The sequence below is a fragment of the Sinocyclocheilus anshuiensis genome, unplaced genomic scaffold (genome assembly GCF_001515605.1).
Source record: "Sinocyclocheilus anshuiensis isolate Anshui unplaced genomic scaffold, SAMN03320099.WGS_v1.1 scaffold330, whole genome shotgun sequence".
Lineage (NCBI taxonomy): Eukaryota > Metazoa > Chordata > Actinopteri > Cypriniformes > Cyprinidae > Sinocyclocheilus > Sinocyclocheilus anshuiensis.
Window position 1 is genome coordinate 3,173,900 of NW_015547689.1, and position 13,189 is coordinate 3,187,088.

General features: G+C 36.8%; 1 protein-coding gene across 1 annotated transcript in view; it reads left to right on the forward strand.

The window, feature by feature from the left end:
- The window catches only part of LOC107703592 (NAD(P) transhydrogenase, mitochondrial-like), a 43,323-nt gene that overhangs the window by 12,561 nt on the left and 17,573 nt on the right, over nt 1-13,189 (forward strand). Inside the window, exons 7-12 of the mRNA XM_016506279.1 lie at nt 657-844; nt 2,297-2,430; nt 5,997-6,188; nt 6,842-6,995; nt 8,311-8,472; nt 11,837-11,947. Coding sequence (XP_016361765.1) covers nt 657-844; nt 2,297-2,430; nt 5,997-6,188; nt 6,842-6,995; nt 8,311-8,472; nt 11,837-11,947 — 941 coding nt within the window. The remainder of the gene's footprint in view (nt 1-656; nt 845-2,296; nt 2,431-5,996; nt 6,189-6,841; nt 6,996-8,310; nt 8,473-11,836; nt 11,948-13,189) is intronic.

Here is a 13,189-nt window from a genome sequence, read left to right on the forward strand (position 1 = left end):
CGAGGACACCAAGACAGTCTGATTACAGATGTTATTAATCAGTTTGTGGTGCTGGGGGGCACTATAACTTATCCTCAGAACCATGTTGCTTTGTGTTCATACTAGTTTGCCACCACAACAACTTTATCACAATTGCCAAATGTGAATTATAACATTTGCTCCTTTTTTCCAGTCTTTGGCCCTGATGATTCTCGCTTGCAACTAAGCGTTCTATGTATCCCCCCCTTTTAATCGAACAGATGTTCTGTTATTTCCAATTTTTGTCAGTATTTATAAATTTGAGTTTTGAGTCACCGTTCTGCTTTAGTTTAGACTTATGATGTTTGTTTTATCTGAAAGTCTTTTTTTCACTTTTCCAAAAACAAGAACATAAAAACGGGTTGTGCAAGAAAACAGTGACGTCATTGCTAATCCTGCCAAAATGGTTTGAAATGTACGGATTTTTAAAAAGCTTCATTTTACTATGATTTAATGACTTTGATCTTAACAGCATGAGCCAAGTTTGGTGTATTTAGTTAGAATCCACATACTTTCTGTGCTTTGGATCATAAAACTTGAAACTATTTGCTTGCGTGATTCCATCAGTGTCAGTTCCAGCAAGCTTCCTCTCGGTGGCAGTGTTGCATTAGTCATGGAGTCTTGTCCTCTTCTTCCAGAGCCGCTGCACTGGAGCAGTTCAAGTCCCTGGGTGCCGAGCCCCTGGAGGTGGATATGAAGGAGTCAGGAGAAGGCCAGGGCGGTTACGCTAAGGAGATGTCCAAAGAGTTTATCGAGGCAGAGATGAAGCTGTTTGCCAAGCAGTGTTTGGATGTTGACATCATTATCACTACTGCGCTTATTCCCGGTACGCACACCTGCAGCCTTCACTCCCTTTCCATCTTTTTACCGACACATGCCCTCTTAGGCATGTACTCTTGCAGTTAAATGATGTGGTGTTTGCACATGCTCTTATTTTTCCATCACTTGACTTTTAAAGGAAGAGTTCAGCCAGAAATCTAGATTTTTCTCTTTATTTACTCATTACTTAATTTTTTTCCTGTGAAATACACAAAATAATATTTTTTTTCTTAGGCTGTCAAGTTCCGAGGGCCCAAAAAGCAGCATACAATAGTCTCTATAGTTATATTCTAAGCCTTGTGAAGATGTGTGTGAACTTTTATAAAATTTTCTAACTTCCTTCACCTTTGCTGTTGCTTTCCAATAAAATATGATGTCTTGGCATTTGTTATTGATGTCCAACCTGCATCATAGACGCTACATTTGGTTTGAAGGGTAAATAACTGCTGGCAATATAGGATTTTAATAAAGGTTGGCTGTTTATTTATTTATTTATTTTATTTTTTAATTGGTGTAACAATACTGGAGAAAACAGAAAAGGGCTGTGGTGAAAAAAAGGTAGGCTCGATCAGACTATCCTTGAGCGGGGATACAAAAATGTGCAAGTATGATCTGTAGTTTTCACAAAAGTCCTGAAGCTGTTGAAAAACACTTGCTGACAAATATGCTGACAAATTATGATTCTTAAGTTCCTTTTCCTGCGTTTCATGGAAAAATAATGGCATTTTGGTTTAGAATGACTTGATGGTGAGTAAATGTCAATTTCAAGTTTTGGTATTCACTATCCTTTTAACTGTGATCCTGGTTTATCTTAAGATCCTTATGTTAATACTTGTATGACTGTCGTTGGCATTTTAAAAGAGAAACTGTTTACCCGGCATAACTAATTATGTACTGCATAATTACCAATTTAACAGCTCTGTGGCTGCAGATGTGCTTCATGTTTATTCGAAGCATGTTTTGTCTTAATCTCCATGACTGAGAGCTAATAAAAATCAGGTGTCTATAACAGAGAATGTTTATGAAGTTTCCCGAGTGCTATAAGAGTTGCTTTGGGTCGCTCTTGCTTTAGATTGGCAGAGTTTGTGTTGCTTGTTCAATACCGCTGGCATTTGAAGTCAGTTCCTGTGACTTTTGCATGCTTGTGCACACTCCTGGTGTCACTCCAATGTTATTTTATTTCCGTCCCTGAAGCCATGTAGGCTGTAGCCACCAGTTGGACTTTTAGTACTTAGAAACTACATACCTGGCAGTTTTTAGCATGCTCAGATTGGTAAAATGCATGCGATCTGTTCCACTTTTATCGGAATACCATTTTCTTTTAAAACCAACAAGCCGCAAAGCAGCTTATCAGTATATTAGGTTGCACGCATAAAAGGCACATCAGAGGAGTCTTATTAAATGCATATCAGTCATGGTTTTGGTTTACCAGTCTCACTGTGCTGAAATTATTATGCAGGTCGGAAGGCCCCTGTGCTGATTACTAAGGAAATGGTGGAGACCATGAAAGATGGTTCAGTGGTGGTAGACCTGGCTGCAGAAGCTGGGGGCAACATCGAGACCACGGTTCCTGGAGAACTCTCCGTTCACAAAGTGAGTACACTGCAACAGAACAACAACTTGGGGGTCTTACATGAGCTTCATGTGTTTTTCAGGAACATTAATGGGTTAGTAAGGTATTTTTTCTTTTTCTGTTTTTATGTAGTTTAATTCAGAATTAATGCATTAAATTAATCAAGTGACATGAAGTTCAAATTTGAAAGAATCTGAATGTTGATCATTTCTAAAAAAGTCTATTTCAAATAAATGCTGTTCTTTTAAACATTCTCATTTACTCTACATTTATGCATTTGGCAGACTTTTTTTGTCCAAAGCAGCTTGCATTTAAAGTATACATTTCATCAGTTCATGCATTCCCTAGGAATCGAAACCATGATCTTGGCGTTGTTAGAGCCATGTTTTACTGTTTGAGCTACAGGAATGGAAGCTTTCTATTCATCAAAGAATTCTGGAAAAAAATGCATCACATTTACTTCAAAATTAAGCAGCACAACTCTTTTCAACATTGATAATAATAAGAATTAATTACTGAAGGATGATGTGGCACTGAAGACTGGAGTAATGATGCTGAAAATTTAGCTTTCTTAAGATATATTACAATAGAAAACTCTTATTGTAATAATATTTTTACAATTACTGTTTTATTGTGTTTATTAATGCAGTATATAGTATAAATAAATAGATGCAGCCTTGGTGAACATAAGTACGGTGCCCTTAAGGTGACACGTTCGGTTCACTTAGTTTTGTCGTGGCCACGGCATAATAACTCGTGTGAACGTGATATGTCGTGTCATATTGATCATTTTGTCAAGGTAACGACATCCTTATGTCGTGGCCTCGAGATGCTATGTTGAGGGAACGACATCCATTTCTCGTGGCCACGACTTCTTATGTTGAGGGAACGACATCCATTTCTCGTGGCCACGACTTCTTATGTTGAGGGAACGACATCCATTTCTCGTGGCCACGAGTTTAATGCGTAAACAAACCTGCGTGACCATAGCAACCCGGGATTATCAAAAATAGATAAAACATTTTTATTAACATTAAACATTTAATTTAATATTTGTATATTATTATTATTATTATTACATTAACTTATTAGGGCTATATTATTATATTTATTGTTATATATGATTATTTCCCCTTTCAATTTGTGTATCGCTTTACCTAGTTAACGTTTTGTATAATTATGCTAGCATTTGCTAGTTATCGCTTTACCTAGTTAACGTTTTGTATAATTATGCTAGTATTTGCTAGCCTACCATATATTTTGTAAATAAACGCCTGACAATTATGCCAATAAAGTTTTGACTTTATGATTGTATTTATGGCAATGTGTGATGATAAATGAGCGTGTTGGTTTTTCATTTACAAATGAAACTACGTGCAAGATTAATTCCTCAACGAAACACTATAGTAGCCTATTTATAATTATGGTCTATTAGCCAAAATAAAATGAAATGTATGTTAAATTTAAACTGCATTCCAGCAAAAATTCCAGTCAGCATAATCAAAGCTTTATTGGCATGTCGAGCATTTACAGTAGGCTATTATTTACAAAAGTATTCCAAACGTTAAGTAAAGAGATCGAAATGAAGGGAAAAAATGAATATAAACGAATATAAAAATATAACCAATAATAATAGGCTAATAATAATAATAATAATAATAATATACAAATATTATGGGGAAAAGGCGATCAGTTAATTGACTTACAAGACTGTAGGATGGATAAAAATTTTTTCTTGTAGGCCTATTTTATATTGTGCACTTTATGTAACATTTATTCATGATAAACTTCAATTGAATGCTGACTATCGCACGTAATACAGTCCGGTAACCAAGGCCTATGGCTAATATAATAATTTAATAATGTAATAATTTCTATAATAAATAATATAATAATTTCTTAATTCAAAATAAAATATTAATGAATCCATCTCTGATAATCCGGTGTTGCTATGGTCACGCAGGTTTGTTTATGCATTAAACTCATGGCCACGAGAAATGGATGTCGTTCCCTCAACATAGCATCTCGAGGCCACGACATAAGGATGTCGTTACCTCGACAAAATGATCTCGTGGCCATGACATATTATCACGTTCCCACGAGGTATGTCGTGGCCACGACAAAACTAAGTGAACCGAACATGTCACCTTACGGGCACCGTACATAAGAGACTCCTTTAAAAAAAATATATATATATATATCGTACCACCCGGAATCTTTTTAATATTGGTGTATACTAGGGGTGGGAAATATGGCAAAAATATCATATTTTTTTAGAAATTTCATTATCACAATTTTTTGTCATGTTGTTTATACTATTTTGTCTGAGCATTACAGCCAAACTAATTTCCCTATTATAAAGACAAAGCCTTTCAAGGTATAACAAAATATAAAAAAGAATGGCCAAAAATTTAGGCCAAAGTGGGCGAAGATAAAAATCTTTAAAAAAAATAAGAACAAATATACACATTACAAATACACATAATATACAAATAAAACAAACAGTGTTTTATTTTCAGGTACAATATTGCAGGAGCATTCAAGAAATTGAATAAAAAAATATCAAAATAACAGACTAAATAGATTGATTCCTATTAAAGCAACCGTATTGAAGTTTTTCAGTCAAGAGTAGCGAGGGATTTTTCTCATTGTGTTTTGTTGTTTTATTAACGTTCAAGAAATAGTTCACCCAAAAATAAAAATTTTCTTATCTGTCTGTCAATTCTGTCATAGTGTTTTATTGTTATACCATCATTTACTCACTCAAAAGTTGTTTTAAACCTGAATGAGTTTCTTTCTTCTGCTGAACATAAAAGTTATTTTGAAGAACGTGGAAAAACCAAACAGTTGCTGGTCCACAGCGACTTACATAGTATTTTTTACTACTATTAAATTCAATGTGGACCAGCAACTGTTTGGTTTACCCATATTCTTCAAAATATCTTCTTTTGTGTTCAGCACAAGAAAGAAATTAATACAAGTTTGGGACAGCATGTGAGTGAGTAAATAATGACAGAAATTAAATTTTAGGATGAACTATCCCTTTAATGACAGTCGGCAGCGTGTTTAGTACTGTCCCTTTAAGACCTGCATGCATCTAATATACAGGCACGCATCCATTTTCTCTCAACTGTTTACTTTCATTTTAGACATAACCAACTGAGCCTAAATGTAAACCTTGTGTGTTTTGACAGTATTAGCGCAAATTATAACTTGGTTCAGAAATCAGGTGCTGTTTGACAGGCTTTTTATGTGCTCAGAAAAAGCGCACGTCAGAACAGCATGTGAATGAAACATTTAACTGGCAAGGTTTTAAAGCAAATATGCAAATAATGTACTTTTGTGACTGCACATAAGTCCTGTGAGTGTAACTCTACCGCTAACACTGAATGTATGTCGCGTTGTACAGTAAATTTGCACCAGAACTGCAGCTGATAGAATGTGCACTGTAGCACGATACTACGATATTTCTTCAAAAGCAGATCGTGGAGACATTTATATCGGCCACGATCAAAAATCGTCATATCGCACACCCCTAAGTGTATACTTCTTATTTCATTAAATTTATTTCTGTACTTTCCTATAGGGTGTGATCCACGTTGGCTATTCTGATCTTCCCAGTCGCCTCCCGACTCAGGCCAGCACATTATACTCTAACAACATCATCAAACTCATCCGAGCCATCAGCCCGGACAAGGAAGTTTTTCACTTTGACATCAAAAACGAGTTTGATTACGGCACAATGGACCATGTCATCCGCGGTTCAATCGTTATGCAGGTAAACCTTTTTTTTTATATAATCTACATTGGTTTTTTTTGTTTTTTTTAGCTACAGGAGGACATATAAACACTCTTAATTTTGTTACATGTTATAGGCCACATCCTAAATCAGTAACCTTTCTTTCAATTATATACGAAATTTGGCACTCAAACATCTAGCAAAATCATGTTTTTCAGTTGAAATTGCATCTGTGGGAGCCACAGCTGTCCCAGGGCAACATATCTCACTTTGAGATTTGACATTTACTGATATAAGGAAAAATTGTGTGAATGTTGTGTGAATAACACATGAATAATAATTATTATTATTATTAGCAACCATTTTTTTTTAATTGAATTGAGCAAATTTAATCCATTTTGTTATACCGAAATACTGGTGAAATAAGCATCAAAATTGTTTCTGGACTTGTCGTGCGTGCGTTCTCCATGGATAAACTAAAGTTTAACAAATACAAAAATGTGGCCGGCATAAGATGATGTTTTAATCCAGTCTGGCTGTTGACCTAAAATGGGTTTGACACCCCTGAGCTAAAGGATGTGAGCAGTTTGAAATTTATGACCCAATATCTCTCTGGCGCTCATTTAGCTTTCAAGGAGTTGAGTTGTGGTGTTATTTGAATTCTGGCTGTCACTCTCTCTGTCTGTGTGCAGGACGGAAAAGTGCTTTTCCCTGCACCACAGCCTAACAGCGTTCCAGTGGCGGCACCTCCAAAACAAAAGACAGTCCAGGAGCTGGCGAAGGAAAAGGCAGCTTCCATCTCACCCTTCAGAGCCACCCTCAACACGGCTGGGATGTACACCGGAGGTAAATCACAGTCCGGCTGCCCTTCCTGCCTTCCTCTTCCCACCGGATCTCTCCGGGTCCCTCCTGGGGTTAATATGAAAGCGGCTCCCTGTGTGTTTTAAGAGGAAGAGACTGCTGTATTGGTGGTCTCTGACACTGAACTATGTTAATAAGGTTTTCGTGTAAGTTTAAAACGGCCCCCTTTATTGCCTTTTTTATCCACTTAACAGTCTGCATTGCTCAGAAATCCCCAAAATAGCAGCTCCCCTGTTTGTCCGCTTTGTCCCAAGATGTGATTAGACTCCAAAGCCCCGCTAAACTAAACGGCACACAAATGAATTCTATTGGTTGCAGACGCCTGAGGACCACTTGTGTGAGGAGAGGCAACTTTGGCTTCACATCAAAGCGCTCACTTCCTCACTCAGACAAGCCGCAAATACAACTCGCACGTAAATAAACACCGGCTGATAAACAAACATGCAAATGAGATTTTCCTGCCCTTTCATGGTTTTCCTGTATCTGTATGAGCTTAGGTACAGGGAATCCTGACTTGCTCGGAAGGCCAAAATCGCTGCCTTTTTAAAAATCACGATTGGTCACCTAATTGAGGAGCAAGCTGTTTTATTTTCCACATCACCTTGGCCCGTTCTGGCATCTGAATGCCAGGATCTTGGGATGGTTGTGTTGTTCCTTTCCTCCTGCTGTGTAGAGGTTTTCTTACCCACATGGCCAATGGCTGGTCTGTGAGTTGGCAATACCAAATTGGCAATACCTATTATTAATACCACTGGAAATAATAACAATAATAATTTTGTTAATTTATTTATGTATATCACACACACCAGTAGATTGAATTAATATTATCATCATCATCATTATTTTATATAAATATAGAATATATAAATATAATATTGAAAAAATATAATAAATATATAATTATTAATTTGTATTTATTTATTTATAACTATGAATATAACTATAATATCAGTATTTGTTGTTGTTGTTGTTGTTATAATTTTTTATTTATAAATAAATAAACTATGAAATCTTATATATTTTCCAAAAAGTAGTTATGGGAAGTTTTTTCCAGCTTAATACACTTATTTTTAACTTTAAAGTTTTAAAATTGAATGAAGCAGACAGCAAATGTACCCTATATTAGATTTGAGGTGGCAAGTATACATGACCCACAGCAGTGTTGATGTTTTGAGAGGATTATGGGATGTATAAACTGGACACATTGCCCCTGGCACTCGGCTGATTTGTCTGAGCAGTCAAAATTACCTTAACTGAAAAACAAACCTATAATGTTTGACATCTTGTTATTTCTACTCAGGTCTGGCTTCAGCCATCGGTCTTGGGATATGTGCTCCCAATGCTGCTTTCCCTCAGATGGTTACAACCTTTGGCCTGGCGGGAATCGTGGGATACCACACCGTATGGGGCGTCACTCCTGCTCTTCACTCCCCGCTTATGTCTGTCACAAATGCCATTTCTGGTAAGTTAGTAAATCAAGTGCACAACCAAAGGGAAAGTATTTGCTATTATATAATTTGCTTAGTAATTGCTAACCTGAATGGCTTTTTCTTTATCATATTATGTATGTAAATTTACTGAGAAACTGTTGATGGAGGTGGAGAAACTATTGAAATTTCTGATAATAAATTTTGAAATGTCACAGGATCTCAGTTTATCTCAAGCACAGGTCATCAAAGCGCTTTTTCTTAATCTGAGTTTGCCCTTTAGCTACGGAGGGCTCTCAACTGTGTGTGAATTACCCATTTGCTTTAATGGGCAAAAAATGTCACCTAATTTTTTTCCCCCTCCCACCCTTGAGTTAGCGTCTGCGATGGGCCGACGTAGCCCACCCGTTAAGTGGCGAATTCAGCTCTTCATTAGTCTAGACTTAAGGGCCCAGGGTTCAGCACTGTTCAGAAGGCCACGCCATCATCAGCCAGGCAGATCAAGGATGCTTCTGTGCTTCGTTAAGCTTTTATTAATTTCTCCCAGCGGGCTGAGAAACCAGGAAAGGTTTCATTATTTTTAACACCACCAAGTCCTTGGTGGTCTGCATTAAAGAGTCCTTTATGTCAAGAAAGCTATAAACTTCACATCAAGAGTGCGGGGAATCAACTGAAGCAATTAGTTTCCCTTGACCTACTGCACACTTCCTGTGAATTACTTTATTAGTCTTGTAGAGACAGTCTCTTGCTTTTCTTTGTCATATTTGCGTATGAGGTGTTACATATTTGACACTTATTGAACTGTGTATTTCACAGGCCTGGAAATGTAAGCGAGTTGGAATTCGCTTATTTCGGTGCCAAAAGTAATGAAGCTCTCACAAAAGTGACCGGGACGTTAAGCCACTAATGTGGAATTTCTCATTCTCGTTGAAAGTGTGGGAGAACTTTTCCAGAAGCATAAAGTTACTCCTGGTGGAGTAGAGTTCCTCTCTTGCTCTTTAATCTACCTGAAACTGGTGAATCAGAATGACTCCACATCGCTTGATATGAACGTTTGGACATCACCCGATCCAAGGAATCTTTTCTGATGAACTTATGCTATTAGATATTGGTTTTGGGTCCATTTTGTCGACGTGTTGGTGACCTAATGGATGTGTCATTGCTTAAAACAGCCGTGCTTTCCAAACACCTCATCGCATTATTCTCCATGATCACAGAAAGTCAGAAATATTATCCAGCCATTAGAACAACAGCAATCCATTTGTGGATTTTGAGCAGACTCCAGCATCTTTCATATTCATCCAAGGGTTTTATTTTACAGATATCCAGGCCTTTGCATGTCTGGGTGCGTGTGTGGCGGTTCGTGCCTGTGTAGGTTTACAAATCGTCTGTTGTGTTTCCTGCAGCGTTGTGGTAGCGTGCTCTTGGCCTGCAAGCTGGTCTGTGATCAATTGTTACTTCAGAATTACAAAGTGAGAGGAAATGCTTACCAACAGTTACACACTTCATTGACTTAAGATACCGCTAACTATCAGGGCCACCTCAGGTTTGGTCAGTCGAGTCGATGCATTTGAAGCATTTGAAAACGATTAAAGAGGTGATGGTTATCAGATTTCCCTTGGGGGATGCCAGTGTTGTCCTCATTAATTCCCTATCAAAATGAGTTACAAGTGACTTGTTTTGAGCACTGAGAGTGCTGTACCAGTGTCAAGCATATTATGTAAGACTTCTAGTGGAATTATGCTTTATTAGAGGGTGAAACTGACTGGAAGAGGTGTCATAAGCCTTGTTTTTCTGACTTGAAATAGTCACAGTTTCGAAGCAAATCTGGAAACTAATGCAAATTCCATCTGGTGAATTGTCAGAAATATTTATCCATATATGCTTTATTAGTCAGCATGGATGGAATAATTACATCTGGCTCCAAAAATCTTTCTCCATAGACTCCATAGCATAGCTATTCCACGATAGCGCTGTATTCTGATGAAATGCTAATTTTTGCAATCAATGTCACTAATATTTGTGTAGTAAATGTAGTATCTAGTAGGGCTGCACGATAAATCGAAATAAAATCGAGATCGCGATTCGACAGAAGCTGCAATTGTCATGCGTATCTTTCAGTGAAGCACGGTTCTGTGATCAGCAGTAAATCTCCATCCAAAGGCCAGAGGGCGCTCTCGCGCTGAAACTCCAAATACGCCTCGCAGAAGAAACCCAGAATCGCTGCAGCTGAATAAACAGAAGATTCAACTGCTTTCATTGATTCAACGTGACTAATAAAACATACGACTACGGCAATATACGGTTTCTTATTATTATAATTTTCATTAAAATAAAGTATATTTATAATGCAATGCCTTTATCACTGCTTAAATACTATGAAATATGTTGACTGCCTTATTCAGTGTCAGAAGCCACATCATCTCACAGAAGGATTTATTTCAAACACTCGACTGACGTTATGAAGTGAGTTTGGAGTAAAAATATGTTATTAAATGTGGTATTTTCACATGCTTTCAGATGGAGCAGCATTTATTTCACAGAGCCGTAGTTCACTGAGAAGCTATGCAAACAGCTGTCATAATCGCGAACGATTTAATCGATTTCAGAATCGCGTAATAAAATCATCTGCAAATTTATTTATTTATTTATTTATTTTTGCGTAACTTGTCAGTGAACTATGGCTATGTGTAATAAATTCTGCTGATTACAGAACCGGCTTTACTAACAAAATGCGCACAACAATCGCATTCGATTAATCGTGCAGCCCTAGTATCTAGTATATAAAGTGTAGTAGCTATTGTCAGCACCTGTATTTTTTATTTTAATAAGTTGAAAGATGAATATAAAAAAAATATAAAATATAATATAAAAATTTATTTTAAACTACATTTGTTTTGAAAATCCCTTCCTTCCTTCCTAATTTGTGGAGTATTCTGATAAAATGTGATTTTTTTTTTTTCAATCAACATTTTTATTTTAAAATGAATTAAGATTATTTTAATTATTTTGATTAGATTAAAATTCATTTATTCTTTCAACCATTTAAAATTAGTGATGTGTTCTCATGCAATGCCAATTTTTGCAGTCAATATATGTTGCTAATCTTTTATTATAGTGTAGTAGCTGTTATCAGCACGCAATATTTTTTTTAATTAATTTTATAAAATTTATTTTGAGACAATTTTTTTTAATTAAAATATAATTAAAATTACTATTTGAATGTTTTATATATTAATTTTAAATTAGGATTCTTTTAGTATTTCAAGAAATACATTATTTAAAATGTAAGAGTTTTTTTTATTTTTTATTATTAAAATATTATAAAATTTATTACAATTTAAATATATTTTTTGTTTGTTTGTTTGCGGATATAACACGGATGCCATGTGTTTTCAGGTTTGACTGCTGTTGGTGGCCTCTCCCTCATGGGTGGTGGATTTCTCCCTAGCAGCACAGCCGAGACCCTGGCCGTACTGGCTGCTTTCATCTCCTCTGTCAACATCGCTGGTGAGTGCACTGAACACACGATCCTGTACCAGCCAACAGCGAAAGGCAAGATAAAACATTGCTAAAATGTATGTCGGAGGCTGAAAGCTGAGTAAGATTACAGATGCGAGCAGATGAGGGCTCTGTACTCGCTGCCCTCTGGCTGCCCTGCATCTTGTGTTCGTGAGAAGAGCGCCGTATTCCGTTCCTTCCAGGTGGAATAGTTTAGTCCGTCAAACCTCACACCTGAAATGGGAAATGTCAGCACGGCAGTTTTGCTTCAAAGAGCCTCGTCATGTCATAAATCAGTCTCTGATCAAAACCAACCAATAGGGCCATTAAGGAGGAAAAGCTAAAAAAAATGGCTTGAAGCAGGCAGTTGGCCAAAATGCCATCCTGAATCCAATGACCCCTTCATTTTGCGTCTTGGTACGGTTGGCCAAGACACCAGTCCAGGTCAGAGGGTGAGTTAGTGATTTAATGGCATGCTACTAGGCTTTTACAGACATTTTTCATCATGCTACAATAACAGCTTTTTGATATGTGTTCCAGCGCACATAAAATGTCTGAATTTATATATATTTATCTTCTCAGAAGGCAGGTGTTTAATTTCAGTTGAAAGATGGTTTTTGTTATTTCCATTCCTCATACACGGTGTTTCGTCCCACAGTCCCATTACCCATAAACCTTAGAGTTAGAAATATGGACATTCTGGTCGCTTTTTCCTATCCTCTTTTCGACTAATTTTATTGTTACAAGTGCATACAGGGGAAAAATAACAATTGCCCTTTCCAATTTAATTTCAATAAAAGACAAGGAATTTATGGTGAACCTGCTCCATTAATGACAGGAATGAAAACATATTTTATTCTTTGGCCCGGCTGTAATGTCTGGATATCCTTCACATTTAATTGTGGGGAAACGGAACGTTCTTTCTAATGCTGTATACATTGTGTTCAACCGTCTAAGTGCATTTACTTCTGAGTTTAAATATTTCACCAGGATCCTCAGAGGAACGGGTCACTAAGGTTTGAGTGAAACTGGATATCCATCTGAGTTTCGAATAAAAAGCTTTGGTTTGGGAATCGTCCTAGTAAGTTGCTTAGCTAGGACGGCGTAAGCCAGGAAAATGAATGTAAATGCAATCACATGGCAGTTTAAAAATACTTCGCTAATGAGCAGCAGATGAGTGACTCCCGTCATTCTTCATGTCGTCCTTCTGCAACTCAAATTAGGATGTTTTACACATTTAAATGACTTGAT